Genomic DNA, 13,368 nt, shown 5'->3' with positions numbered 1-13,368 from the left:
CCAGGTTCAATCCCCTATACTGTGTAGCCCCCTAATCACCGCACCAGGCATGACCTCAGAGCATTGCCAGGAGCAGTCACTGGCACAGCCAGTGTGAACCAAAAATAAAAAAAAATAATAATAATAAAAATTTGGGGGCTGGAATAATAGCACAGCAGGTAGGGCGTTAGCCTTGCAAGCAGCCGACCCGGGTTTGATTCCCAGCATTCCATATGGTCCCCTGAGCACCACCAGGGGTAATTCCTGAGTGCAGAGCCAGGAATAACCCCTGTGCATTTCCAGGTGTGACCCAAAAAGCTAAAAAAAAAAAAGTAACCCCCTAAACATCGTCAGGTGTGGCTCCACAGCACTCCCCAAAAAAAGATAAATATTAATTCAGGGTGGTGGGGGAGCAGAGCAATAGTACTTACTTAGGTAGGGTACTTGCCTTGCATGCAGCCAACCCAGGTTCAATCCCTGGCACGCCATATGGTCCTCTGAACCCTGCCAGGAGTGATCCCTAAGCAGAGTCAGGAGTGAGCCCTAGCACCACGAGGTGCTGGCCCCAAAAACAAAACAAAAAAATTAATTCTGGGATACAATTAGAATAAAGTTGAACATTCTACTCAAAGTCAGCTATCTTGAGGAAAAGAAGTCTTTTATTATTATGGAACAAGACCCCATCGAGCAATACTAACCAATACAATAAGGCACCTGAAAACAGGTATTTGTTGGGTCAAGAGGATGGCTCAGTGGCAAAAGAAATAGACAAAACACCACCACCTGTCTGATAAGAGCAAGGTTGCAAGTTTAGTCCCTGGAGCCACCACACACAGTCAGCAGCCCAATCCCTTGAGAGTGAGGTCTGCACAAGTCCTGCATGCAGTGCTGCAGCCGAAGTATGGGCCTGATGAGCACAGGAGTGCTGCTTCCAGGACACTCAGTGCCACCACCGAAGGAGCACAGCTCCTGAACAGCTCAGCTGTGTGCAAGCACTGCACCCAAATATATACACCCACCCATGAGCACCACAAACTAAATGCGTGTGTGACCTCCAACAGCAAGACAACAAGCTCATCATGGAGGAAGCAGTACTTTTTGCTTTTGGGGTTTTCTTTTGGTGGGGGCTGGGGGACATCCAGGGGTGCTCTGGGGCTATTCTGAGCTCTATGCTCAAAGGTTGTTCCCTCTGGTACTACTAGAAGGACCAAATTAGGCCCTCCCACATGCACAGCATGCTCTCTGTTCAGCTATCTCTCTAGCTCCAGCAGTTCTTATCTAAGACCAAAGAGGGCTGGAGAGCATGTCCCCTACACTACAAGTCCCCCAAGTACCACCAGGGAGTGACCTACCTCCATTTGAGGTGGGAGCACCTCCATTTAAAATGAGGCAAAAAAGAAAAAAAAAAGCCTTTGAGCAACAAAACTGTTCTATATAGAAGAAATATCTCATCTGATCTCAAGACAAGATACAGAGGTGTAGAGAAGGTGCAACAGGCTGAAACCATATGCAGGAGGGCTGGGTTCAATCTCCAGCACCACACAGGCACAAGTACCCAGCCACCAGCAGTCCCTGCAGCAAAGAAAGATGCGCAGGAGCGAACAATGAAAATGCAAATAGAGAGCAAGTGTGTGAACACCAGAATGAACCCAGCAAACACACAGATGTGACATATGCAACCCAGCTCAGGCCACACCCCCAGAATATACATCTGAGCACTACCCCAAAGTAGCAGGACCCCCAGTAAGCACCTCAGCAAAGTGCCCATGCAGCCCCCAATGTGGCAACCACAAAAGAGAAGGGGAAATAAAGAAAACGCAGAATAGGACTGCTAAAATGATTAACTGAGACAATACGCAAATGCACAGTGTCTAGCACAAAGCAACTATTTAAAACTATAAAAATTCCAGGGGCTGGAGCATAGCACAGCGGGTAGGGCGTTTGCCTTGCATGCGGCCGACCTGGGTTCGAATCCCAGCATCCTGTATGGTCCCCTGAGCATCGCCAGGAGTAATTCCTGAGTGTAGAGCCAGGAGTAACCCCTGTGCATCACTGGGTGTGACCCAAAAAGCAAAAATATAAATAAAAAATAAATAAATAAAACTATAAAAATTCCAGATTAAACTCAAGGTTACTGGGGCCAAGTAGCAGGACATGTATGAAACCCTGAGATAAGCCCCTAGCACTGAAACAAAAGTAGCACTGTAGCACTGTTGTCCCCTTCCCCATTGTTCATGGATTTGCCCAAGCGGGCACCAGTAACATCTCCATAGTGAGAGTTGTTACTGTTTTTGGCATATTGAATAAGCCACAGGTAGCTTGCCAGGCTGTGCCATACGGGCAGGATACTCTCGGTAGCTTGCCAGGCTCTCCAAGAGGGACGGAGGAATGGAACACGGGTCGATCGTGTGCAAGGCAAATGCCCTATCCATTGTGCAATAGCTCCAGCCTCCCAAAAAATAAGGTACAAATCTAAAAATACAATTTCAACCAATTAATCTCTGTATCAATTTGTGATAATCCTTTTATAAGATTTTAAAGATTTTTTTCATACTTGTTATTACTTTTATCTCTCTAACAGAATCTTTATTATTACAGATACAGTCTGTTAGAAACAAAAGTAGAAAAAAGAAGCCAAGAGACCAGGGAATGAGGGGCCGGAGTGATAGCACAGCGGGTAGGGCGTTTGCCTTGCACGCGGTCGACCCGGGTTCCGATCCCCGGCATCCCAAGCACTGCCAGCAGCAATTCCTGAGTGCAAAGCCAGGAGTAACCCCTGTGCACCGCTGGGTGTGACCAAAAAGCCAAAAAAAAAAGAGACCAGGGAATGAGCTCAAACAGTAAAGCACATGCTCTGCATCCATGCTGGAGTCCCTGCGAGAGCTCCGCATGCCACAGCCCCCAAAGCCACTCCAAGCATGCCTTTCGCAGTCCCTGTATATCACCAGACTAAGCACTAAACTGAGCAATAGACCCAGACCTCAGAGATGACAGTTGATCAAACACAAAAAAACAGCACAGGGCTGGAGTGATAGCATAGCGGGTAGGGCGTTTCTTTGCATACGGCTAGCCCAGGTTGGAATCCCAGCATCCCATATGGTCCCCTGAGCACCACCAGGAGTAATTCCTGAGTGCAGAGCCAGGAGTAACCCCTGTGCATTGCCGGGTGTGACCCAAAAAGCAAAAAGCAAAAAAAAAAAAAAAAAATCACAATAAGGGCAGAGAGATAGTCCAGTGGGTACGGCACTTGCCTTACTTGCCTTCCACACAGCCAAAGCAGGGTTCAATCCCCAGCATCCCATATGGTTCCTCAAGCCCTGTCAGAAATAATTCCTGAGGACAGAGTCAGAAATAACCCCTGAGCACCGCCGGGTATGGCCCCAATACCAAAGAATAAATTAAATAAATTAAATAAGAAAAAAAATCACTCATTTTAGTCAGAAGGATCAGCATGCAATTGCTAAAATCAGAAAAGAGCTAGGAAGGTTCCAGGAAGTCCACAGGAAATGCAGTACAGACAGCAGGATGAGGCTGGAGACATAGTAAATGTGTTTCAAGGGCTGGTGGGTAAGGCCTGGCACAGGCAGCACCCTCAGGCGCCCACCTCTCTGCTCTCTATCTCTAGGCCACACCCAAAAGCCTCAGCTTTACAGTCTTCAGAAGGCTTTGAGCAAGACAGACAGGATCTAATTAAAATTTTATGTAGATCACCCTGGAGGATGAAGACTTTGATCAGCTAAAGAAAGGTCTTGGAAGACCTACCAGCTGCTGGGCTCACCACTGAGGGAAGAGGTGAAACAAGGGCTAAATCTCAGGGTATTATGAAAGGCAAACTGACAAAACTGATGGCAGGAAACTGATTAATGGCTAGAGTCAGAGGCATAGCTTCTTATCAACCAGGGATGGGCAAGGCTAATGTGTCAAGCCTTAAATATATCTGATCAGATGGGATGGGGGTAAATCAGAGGGGGACGGGTCAGCCTGGTGACTGTCCAAGCAAAGCCCCCGCAGCTGTTTGCTCCCATATTCCAAAATCACTGCCATGTGCCTGGGCTCACTCCGCCATCTCAGGGCGGATCTCACCAAGATCTGCTGACAATTTTGGTATGCAGGTTTTGTAACTGAAATCTCCAGACTTTCTCTGGGTTGGGATGGGCTACCTCCCCCACCTCCCTAAATTTCCGAAGCCAAGGCAGTCTCAAGCAGCCACCCAGTTGAAAAGCTACTCCAGCCTTGCCATCCCGATAAAATAGCAAATGTTCTGAACAAAATCATGGCCTCTTAGCACCTGTCTTGCAAACCATAATACACAAAAGGAAAAGGAGATAGAGCAAGAAGGAAAGTGCTTCCCATAGAGGGAGGCTGGGGGTGAGGGAGGGGTATTGGGGGATGGTGATAGGGAAACAGGGGACACTGGTGATGGGAAATGTACACGGATGGAGGGATACGTGCTGGATCATTGTATGACTGAAACCCAATTATAAACAGCTTTATAATGGTCTAGCTCACAAATTTTCAATTAAAAAAAGTTTTTGAGGGGCTGGAGCAATAGCATAGCGGGTAGGGCATTTGCCTTGCACGCAGCTGACCCGGGTTCGATTCCCAGCATCCCATATGGTCCCCTGAGCACCTCCAGGGGTAATTCCTGAGTGCAGAGCCAGGAGTAACCCCTGTGCATCGCCAGGTGTGACCCAAAAAGCAAAAAAATGAAAAAGTAATGTGGAGTTTATGCCCAATTCAATCAGCTTAATCAATGACTGAATAAATAGCAGTACTCCAACATCAAAAAAAAATGTATCTGATCAGAGTTTAGTGACCATATAGATAGAAAACAAGTGAGGGGCTGGAGTGATAGCACAGCGGGTAGGACTTGCAGGTGGCCGACCTGGGTTCCAGTATCCCATATGGTTCCCCCAGCACCTCCAGGAGTAATTCCTGAGTGCATGGGCCAGAAGTAACCCCTGTGCATCACCCAAAAAGCAAAAAAAAAAAAAAAAAAAGAAAGTGAGAATGCTTAACAACACAAAGAGCATTAGTGAAAGATGATGTTAAAATGCTTACACCATTAACAATAATAAACTTTCTGTCAATATGAGTTAATTTGTTTTATCTCAGAAGTGCCATTTCTAAGATCAGTTCAGAACTAAATTACTACGGGAAAGGGACTAAAACGGAGTTGTGTAAAAAAAGGAAAAATGTTGGTCCTGAGTGATAGTACAGAAGTTAGGGCGCTTGCCTCCCAAGTGGCCAACCTGGGTTTAATCTCCAAGTATCCTATAAGATCTCCTGAGCACTGATAGGAGTGATTGTTGAGTGCAAAGCCCAGAGTAAGCCCTGAGCACTGTTGTGTGCTAAAAAAAAAAAGTGTGGAGAGGGCTGGAGCGATAGCACAGCGGGTAGGGTGTTTGCCTTGCACGCAACCAACCCGGGTTTGATTCCCAGCATCCCATATGGTCCCCTGAGCACCGCCAGGGGTAATTCCTGAGTACAGAGCTAGGAGTGACCCCTGTGCATAGCCAGGTGTGACACAAAAAGAAAAAAAAAAGTGGGGAGAGTCCAGATAGGTGATTGATTTGTCTTGCATGGGAACAGACCCAGGTTCGATCCTTAGCAACCCATTTGGTCCCTTGAGTACCACAGTACCATCAGGAACAACTTCTGAGCACAAAACCAGGCATTGCCCCTGAGCATTGCCAGAATGGACGGAAAAAGGCCAAAAAGAGTTGAGATGCAACCTTGTATCATGAGTAGCTCAACTAAAGATGTGCAGGCACCATGGTCAGGAGTGAGCACCACATCCCAGCAGCAAGCACCTCGACCAAACCTGCAAGAAACCACAGCCAAGTGAGAAGGGAAAGAGAGAGAACTGGAGAGCTCCAGAGATAGCTCAAAGACCTAGAGTACATGCCTTATGCCAGATGCCCCAGCCTAGAGCTGGTACCATACAGGCCACCAAGTACCAAGATGTGGTTCTGGTGACCTGCGGACACTCACCTGGCAGTGTCTGGAATGGCACCTGGAGAAGCCCCCAAAAGGGAAAACTATAATCCACTAAAAAAAGGAAAAGAGGGGGGGCTAGAGAGATAGCACAGCGGGTAGGGCGTTTGCCTTGCACGCGGCCGACCCGGGTTCGAATCCCAGCATCCCATATGGTCCCCCGAGCACCGCCAGGAGTGATTCCTGAGAGCATGAGCCAGGAGTGACCCCTGTGCATCGCCGGGTGTGACCCAAAAAAAGCAAAAAAAAAAAGGAAAAGAGGGCCAGAAACAGAGAGAGACAGAGAGAGAATTCTACAGGCTGGAGCTGGTATTTTGCATACAAGAGTCCTGGGTTTGATCCCCAAAGCACCACTGGGAATGATCAGAAAGCACTGAGTGAGTAGTCCCCGAGCACCACAGGGAATAGTCAAGAAATGGAAGGAAATTAATAAGCAAGATATTAATGCTAAACATTCATTAAAAGCTGGCCTGGGGAGCTGAAGCGATAGTACAGCAGTCAGGGCATTTGCCTTGCATGCGGGTGAACCAGGTTCGAGCCCAGGAATCCCATATGGTCCACCAGCATCGCCAGGACCAATTCCTGAGTACAGACCCAGGAGTAACCTGAGCATTGCTTGGTGTGACCCAAAAAGGAATAAATAAATAAAATAAAGCTGCCCTGGGGCTGGAGACACATAGGGTTTAACCTGCCTTGCACACGGCCCTAGTAGCCAACTCTGTTCTGATCCCTGGCACCACATACTATTCCCCAAAGCACTACCAAGGATTGGTCACTTCTGAGAACAGGGCCAGGAACTGCCTCTGAGCACAGTAATAAAGACAAATAGAAATACAATTTATTTTTAAATTAAATGCTTGTATGATCCAGTGATCCCACCTCAGGGCAGACAAAGAATTGAAGGCATCTGTGTGGACTGTGCAAGTGTGCATGTGTGTGTCTGTGTGTGTATGTGTTTATGGGTGTGGTGCCAGGGACCTAGCTTAGGGCCTCAGGCCTAGGAGGTGTGTGCTGTTTTCTCCCAGAACCCTGAAAACAAAGTCCTGAAGAGCTATCTACGTGCCCTTGTTCATATCAACATTACTCCCCGTGGCTATGTGGCTATAACTTGGAAACACTGCAAACAGCAATGCAGAAATGGACCAGTATGTGGTCTGCACATCCTCTGATCTGTGAAGGGAACTCTTGACAACCACTACAACATGAGCCTCAGAATCAACATTATGCCACGTGAGAAAACAGACTGTTTCCACTCACCTGAGGCACTCAGAGCAGTCAGTCAAAGGCAGAACAGTGGGTGGCAGGGAACAGGGCTCTAGTGTCTTGGGGTGCCTGAACAGTTGGTGCGGAGACAGGGAACAAGGGACTATGTCTTTTGGGGTGCCTGAGGCAGAGAACAGGGAGTCTGGGTTTCTTGAGGACAGAAAAAAGAAGACTAGGATGCTAAATAGGTAAGTATGACTTCTTTGAATATCCTGTTTCATATGCTTGATTTTGAAAAAACGTTGACCACGTTACATAATTACAAACTTATTTTATTTTTTTGTTGTTTTGTTTGGGGGCCACACCTGGAGATGCTCAGGGATCTCTCCTGGCAGCTGGGAGAGTGCTGGGGATCCAACCGGGCGGGCCGCGAGCAAGGAAAGCGCCCTACCGGCTGCATTATTGCCAGGGTCCCAAATGCGGTATTCCTAACGTTATCTTTCCAAGCATCGCTGTGGTTACTCACCTGCCCCAGGAGAACGTGCTGTAAAGAAGTCAAGCTACCAGCAACCTACAGACTGCATCGGTGTCAAACGAGCAACGACAAACAAAGAGTTTTATCAACGAACGTCTGACTCGGAGCAGAAAACGGCGGCTGGCTGGAAGCCTCGAGCGGAAACTACCCACCTTCAGAAACGAGCCAGGATTTCCACGCCTGAATTCAAGTGAAAGCGGGGGGGTGGGGGGGGCTACAAACACGACCCCGAAGCAAAACGGCTCACCCCGGGCCGTACCGCTGCCAGGAGGAACCGCGTCCAAGCCCGCAAGGCCGAGACCCCGCGCCTGCTGCAAAAACAACCCGGCTCCGACCGCGAGGGGTCCACACCCCGGTTGGGCTCCGCGACACCTGCTCGCCCGCCTCGCCTGTTGCACGCCCGCTGCCCGGGCTGCGGCGGGCCAGGGCCGCGCGGCTCTGAGAACGCGGCCCGGGAGCCCCCACGGCGCTCCCGCGCCCCCCACCCGGAGCCGCCCGCGCCGCGTCCCCGCGAGCCGAGGAACGTCCAGGGCGAGCGGGCGCGCGAGGGGGGTCGAGGCCCGCCGACGCCTTGGAGCGACGGGGCCGAGGGGTCGCCTCCGCGTCGCCCCAGGCGGCCGGCCTGCCGCGGGCACCGCCGGTGAGCGCGGGCCTCACCTCACAGACGAACCGTACGCGGCACCGACTCCTGCTCCTCAGCGGCCGCCACCCCGTCGGCTCCGCCCCCCGCCCGCCGCGCGCGTAGCCGGCCTCCCCGCCCCCTCAGCCGCGGGAGCTGGGTGCGGCCTGCGGCGCCGCAGCCAACAACACGCAGCCCCATAGGCCCAGTTCGCCGCGCCGCCCAGCAACGCGGCCTATGATTGGTCGCTCGGCCAGGGCCCTCCGCCCTCCGCCGCGCGCGCTCGCCCCCGTGCGGCCTGTGCGGGACGCTGGGCGCGGACGGGGTCGCTCCGGGCCGAGTGGCGGAGCGGGTGGGTAGGCCCGGGGGCTGGCGCAAGGGCGCGCGGCGCGGAGGGCTCTGGCTTTCTCAGCCGGCGCGGGCGCTGAGCCGGGCCCCGCGGGAAGACTGGCGTCTGGCGGGGGCGGGCGGTAGAGCCCAGCAGGCTCCCGGCCCCGTGAGGGTCCCGCCCCTGCGCCGCCCTGAGGACGAGGGTCTGTGACCTGAAGGGACTGGAGCAGTAGCGTAGTGGGTGGTAGCCGGGTCTGATCCCTGGCATCCCACATGGCCCTGCTAGCACTGCCAGGAGTCATTCCTGAGTATCACTGGGTGAGGCCCAAAAAGCCAATAGATAAAAACCCTAGAGGTGTGTGCCCCAAAGGCAACATACTGGGGCACGTGTTGGAATGCCCCCGCAAGGAGTGAACGCATTGGCAGAGCTGTTGTGTTCACATGCTGGGGGAGACAGAACAGGAATGTGCTTGCCCTTCAACATTCAGAAGGGCAGGGCATAGCCTGGCATTCCGTAGCACTGTCGCACTGTCATCCCTTTGTTCATCGATTTGCTCGAGCGGGCACCAGTAATGTCTCCATTGTGAGACTTCTTGTTAGTTTTTGGCATACCGAATACGCCACAAGTAGCTTGCCAGGCTCTGCCATGCGGATGGGATGCTCTCGGTAGCTTGCCGGGCTCTCCGAGAGGCAGGAGTTGAGCCCGGGTCGGCCGCATGCAAGGCAAATGCCCTACCCACTGTGCTGTCGCTCCAGTCCAGTGGCTTCAACTGGACTGGAGCGACTGGCATTCCTGTACCCAGTAATTGTAAGTGGGCATACATGGCCTAGCCAGACAGCACCCAAGGGACACAGCTTCTAGGAGTTAGTATGAACCATGAACAGTGAGTGGCAGGAAAGGGGGTTGTTAGATGTCAATTGGGGCTTGGGGACTAAAGTCATCCTCCCTCCACCCGATTCTGGGAAGTTCTCCCCATGACTCTTGGTCCAAATGTGGTAGCCATCTGAAGATGGAAGAATCTGTCCCCAAATCAGAAGCCAAAGGAGACCATCAGGACAAGTGGCGGGCTGAGCAGCACCCATGGCTGCTGGTGTCCTGGTCCCTTCCAGGGTTAGCACTGGAGTGGGAGCTGCTGGTAGTCACTGAACCCCTTTCCCCAGATCACTGTCATTACCTGGGGCGGGGGTGGGGGCGGTGTCTTCAGGTGTGGGGCCTGCAGAATTGGTTACTGGATGGTCTCGGACACAGCCTGGACCAGGCTAAGGCTGGTCTCCAGTTAAAAACATCCATTTCCGGGGGCCAGAGCGATAGCACAGCGGGTAGGGCATTCACCTTGTACGTGGCCGACCCGGGTTCGATCCCCGGCATCCCATATGGTCCCCCAACCACCGCCAGGAGTAATTCCTGAGTGTAAATCCAGGAGTAACCCCTGAGCATAGCTGGGTTGTAACCCAAAAAGCAAAAAAAAAAAAAAAAACCATCCATTTCCGACAGGTGTTTGAGCATAGTATGACTGAGACTCGGTCCTAAAAGCCCTGTAACTGTTCTCATGGTGACTCAATTAAAAAATAAATTCTAGGGGCCGGAGCGATAGCACAGCGGGTAGGGTGTTCGCCTTGCAAGCAGCTGACCCGGGTTCGATCCCCGGCATCCCATATGGTCCCCCAACCACCGCCAGGAGTAATTCCTGAGTGTAAATCCAGGAGTAACCCCTGAGCATAGCTGGGTTGTGACCCAAAAAGCAAAAAAAAAAAAATAAATAAAATAAAAATAAATTCTAGGGGCTGGAGCGATAGCACAGCGGGTAGGGCGTTCGCCTTGCAAGCGGCCGACCCGGGTTCGATCCCCGGCATCCCATATGGTCCCCCAAGCACCGCCAGGAGTAATTCCTGAGTGCAAAGCCAGGAGTAACCCCTGAGCATCGCTGGGTGTGACCCAAAAAGAAAAAAAATAAAAATAAATAAAATAAAATAAAAGTCACCTTGAGTTTAAAAGAAAATAAATAAAAATAAAAATAAATTCTAGAAATTCTAGGGCTGGAGAGATAGCACAGCGGGTGGGGCGTTTGCCTTGCACGCGGCCGACCCGGGTTCAAATCCCAGCATCCCATATGGTCCCCTGAGCACGGCCAGGGGTGATTCCTGAGTGCAGAGCCAGGAGTGACCCCTGTGTATCGCCAGGAGTGACCCAAAAAGAAAAAAAAAAAAAAATCTAAAAAAATTTTTTAAAAAACATCCATTTCCTTGTGGACACTGTTCTACACTATACAACTCCCTTATTCAGCTTATCATGAGAACATGCCCTTTGTGGGTCACTTGTACATCACCAATGTTTCAGGGCTAAGAAGATGGCCCAAAAGGCAGGAGTGCACACCCAAGCATGTGAAAGCCCCAGGTTCAAGTCCTGGCACTACATGGTCTCTTAAGCAAAACCAGGGTGATCCTGGCAGCCCCTAGTGTGGCCGAGCAACGCCAGGCTGTGCATCGCAGTAACAGCCCAGGGCTCTAGAAGCACAGCTTGCAAGGCCCCTGCACACCAAATCTTGGGAGGCCCAGATCTCTCCCAGGTTTTGTGTCTAAACTACCCAATTTCTCATTAACAGAACCACAAACCACGGTACCTAAAATAAAATTAAATAAACACCCAATTCTAGAGAACTGTACACAAGGAATGTGGACTTTAACTCAACACCAAGAAAAGCAAACAACCCGGGGCTGGAGCGATAACACAGCAGGTAGGGCTAGCACAGTGGGTAGGGCGTTTGCCTTGCATGTAGACGACCCGGGTTTGATTCCCAGCATCCCATATGGTCCCCTGAGCACAGCCAGGGGTAATTCCTGAGTGCAGAGCCAGGAGTGACCCCTGTGTATCGCCAGGAGTGACCCAAAAAGCAAAAAAAAAAAAAAAAGAAAAAGAAAAGCAAACAACCCAATGAAGACATGGGCAAAGGACTTGACTAGGTACTTCTCTAAAGATATACAGATGGCCAACAAGCATATGGAAAGCTAGTATCAGCAATATCAGAGCAGCACAGGGAAACTATCACTAGCTACCACTTACCACCCATTAGGAAGGCCATTACTGGAAGAACAGAAGGCTGACAGGGACATGGAGAAGCTAGAACTCTGCGTCACTTGTGAGAACATGGAATGGTGTAGCCTCTGTAGAAAAGTGACACACTGTTTCCTAAAAAAGCTGGGGCTGGAGCACACACACTGGCAGGGTGTTTGTCTTGCACGCAGCCAACCTGGGTTCGATTCCCAGCATCCTATGTGGTCCCCGGGCACCACCAGGGGTAATTCTTGAGTGCAGAGACAGGAGTAAGCCCTGTGCATCGCCAGGTGACCCAAAAGCAAAAAATAATAATAATAAGCCAAACACAATTTAACAAGTGACCCAGCAACCCAGCAATTCCTATTTTAATTTGTATTTCCAAAAGAAATTGAAACACTGGGGTCACTCACTCACCAGCCCTGCTCTATAGATTCACAATGAAATCTTAAAAGATGCAAGACAAGCTACTAAAATTCGTGGGTACACTGGTCGCAGGCGGAAAACTCTGAGTGAGGGACCCTCGGGAGGGGGGCCTACACCCCACAGCTGCCACCACACCAACGTCCCACCCAACACCACTGCCTCACAACAAATCTCTACAGAGACACCAGGCCATGGAAATCTCAGGTACTCCGGTCTTCAGGCTGAGAATTCTGGGGCCTTCTTGGATTGGGGGCGGCCAGCCTCGCCCACCCCACTCCCTTACTTCTGGAAACCCTGGACAAATATCTCACAGCTTCCATCAACTAACAGCCCAGTTCTACAGATCCTGAGGTTTCAGAACTGCAGCCATGGTACACCTCCAAGTTCCACAAAACTGATATCACAGAAGGGGCACAGCAAATTAAACGGGAAAGTAATACAGAAGCCAACTCAACAAACAATAACACAGAAGGCTCCATTAGCAGCAAACAGCTTAATAAATCTTTAGACAAGGACTTAATGACCCTATGGTGAGAAATAATAATTTTTACAAATTTTCTTCTTACAAATTTTACAAATAGTGCAGTCACTATAACTGAGCAGGCACCAGTAACATCTCCATTGTGAGACTTGTTACTGTTTTTGGCATATTGAATACGCCATGGGTAGCTTGCCAGGCTAGCATGTGGGTGAGATATTCTCGGTAGCTTGCCAGGCTTTCTGAGATACGGAGGAATTGAACCAGCGTCGACCGTGTGCAAGGCAAACACCCTATCTGCTTTGCTATTGCTCCAGCCCTAAACAGTGCAGTATTTTTTTGTTTTGTTTTGTCTTTGGGTCACATACAGTAATGCACAGGGGTCACTCCTGGCTCTGCACTCAGGAATTACCCCTGGCAGTGCTCAGGGGACCATATGGGATGCTGCGAATCAAACCCAGGTTGGCTGCGTGCCAGGCAAACGCCCTACCCACTGTGCTATCACTCCAGCCCCCAGTGCAGTATTTTTTGGGGGGGGTCACACCCGGCGATACTCAGGGGTTACTCCTGGCTTTGCACTCAGGAATTACTCCTGGCAGTGCTCGGGGGACCATATGGGATGCTGGGAATCGAACCCGGGTCTGCTGCGTGCAAGACAAACGCCCTGCCCTCTGTGCTATCACTCCAGCCTCCCAGCGCAGTATTTTTGATAATTCCGTTAGCCATATAATTGTAACAAGCAGCATAAA

The 13,368-nt window shown here is 50.7% G+C and overlaps 1 protein-coding gene across 11 annotated transcripts in view; it reads right to left on the bottom strand.

The window, feature by feature from the left end:
* ADD1 (adducin 1) overlaps positions 1-8,465 on the bottom strand; it is a 69,315-nt gene extending 60,850 nt beyond the window's left edge. For 4 of the 11 annotated variants that reach the window (XM_055137311.1, XM_055137314.1, XM_004617407.3 and 1 more), the window contains exon 1: positions 5,715-5,739. In XM_055137311.1, coding sequence (XP_054993286.1) covers positions 5,715-5,724 — 10 coding nt within the window. In that variant the 5' untranslated portion in view covers positions 5,725-5,739. The other 7 variants (XM_055137317.1, XM_012934722.2, XM_004617405.3 and 4 more) reach the window with 5 other exon arrangements.
* Between the last annotated feature and the right edge of the window lie 4,903 nt (positions 8,466-13,368).

The sequence above is a fragment of the Sorex araneus genome, chromosome 5 (assembly GCF_027595985.1).
Source record: "Sorex araneus isolate mSorAra2 chromosome 5, mSorAra2.pri, whole genome shotgun sequence".
Classification (NCBI taxonomy): domain Eukaryota; kingdom Metazoa; phylum Chordata; class Mammalia; order Eulipotyphla; family Soricidae; genus Sorex; species Sorex araneus.
This window is presented reverse-complemented; position numbering and strand designations above follow the sequence as displayed.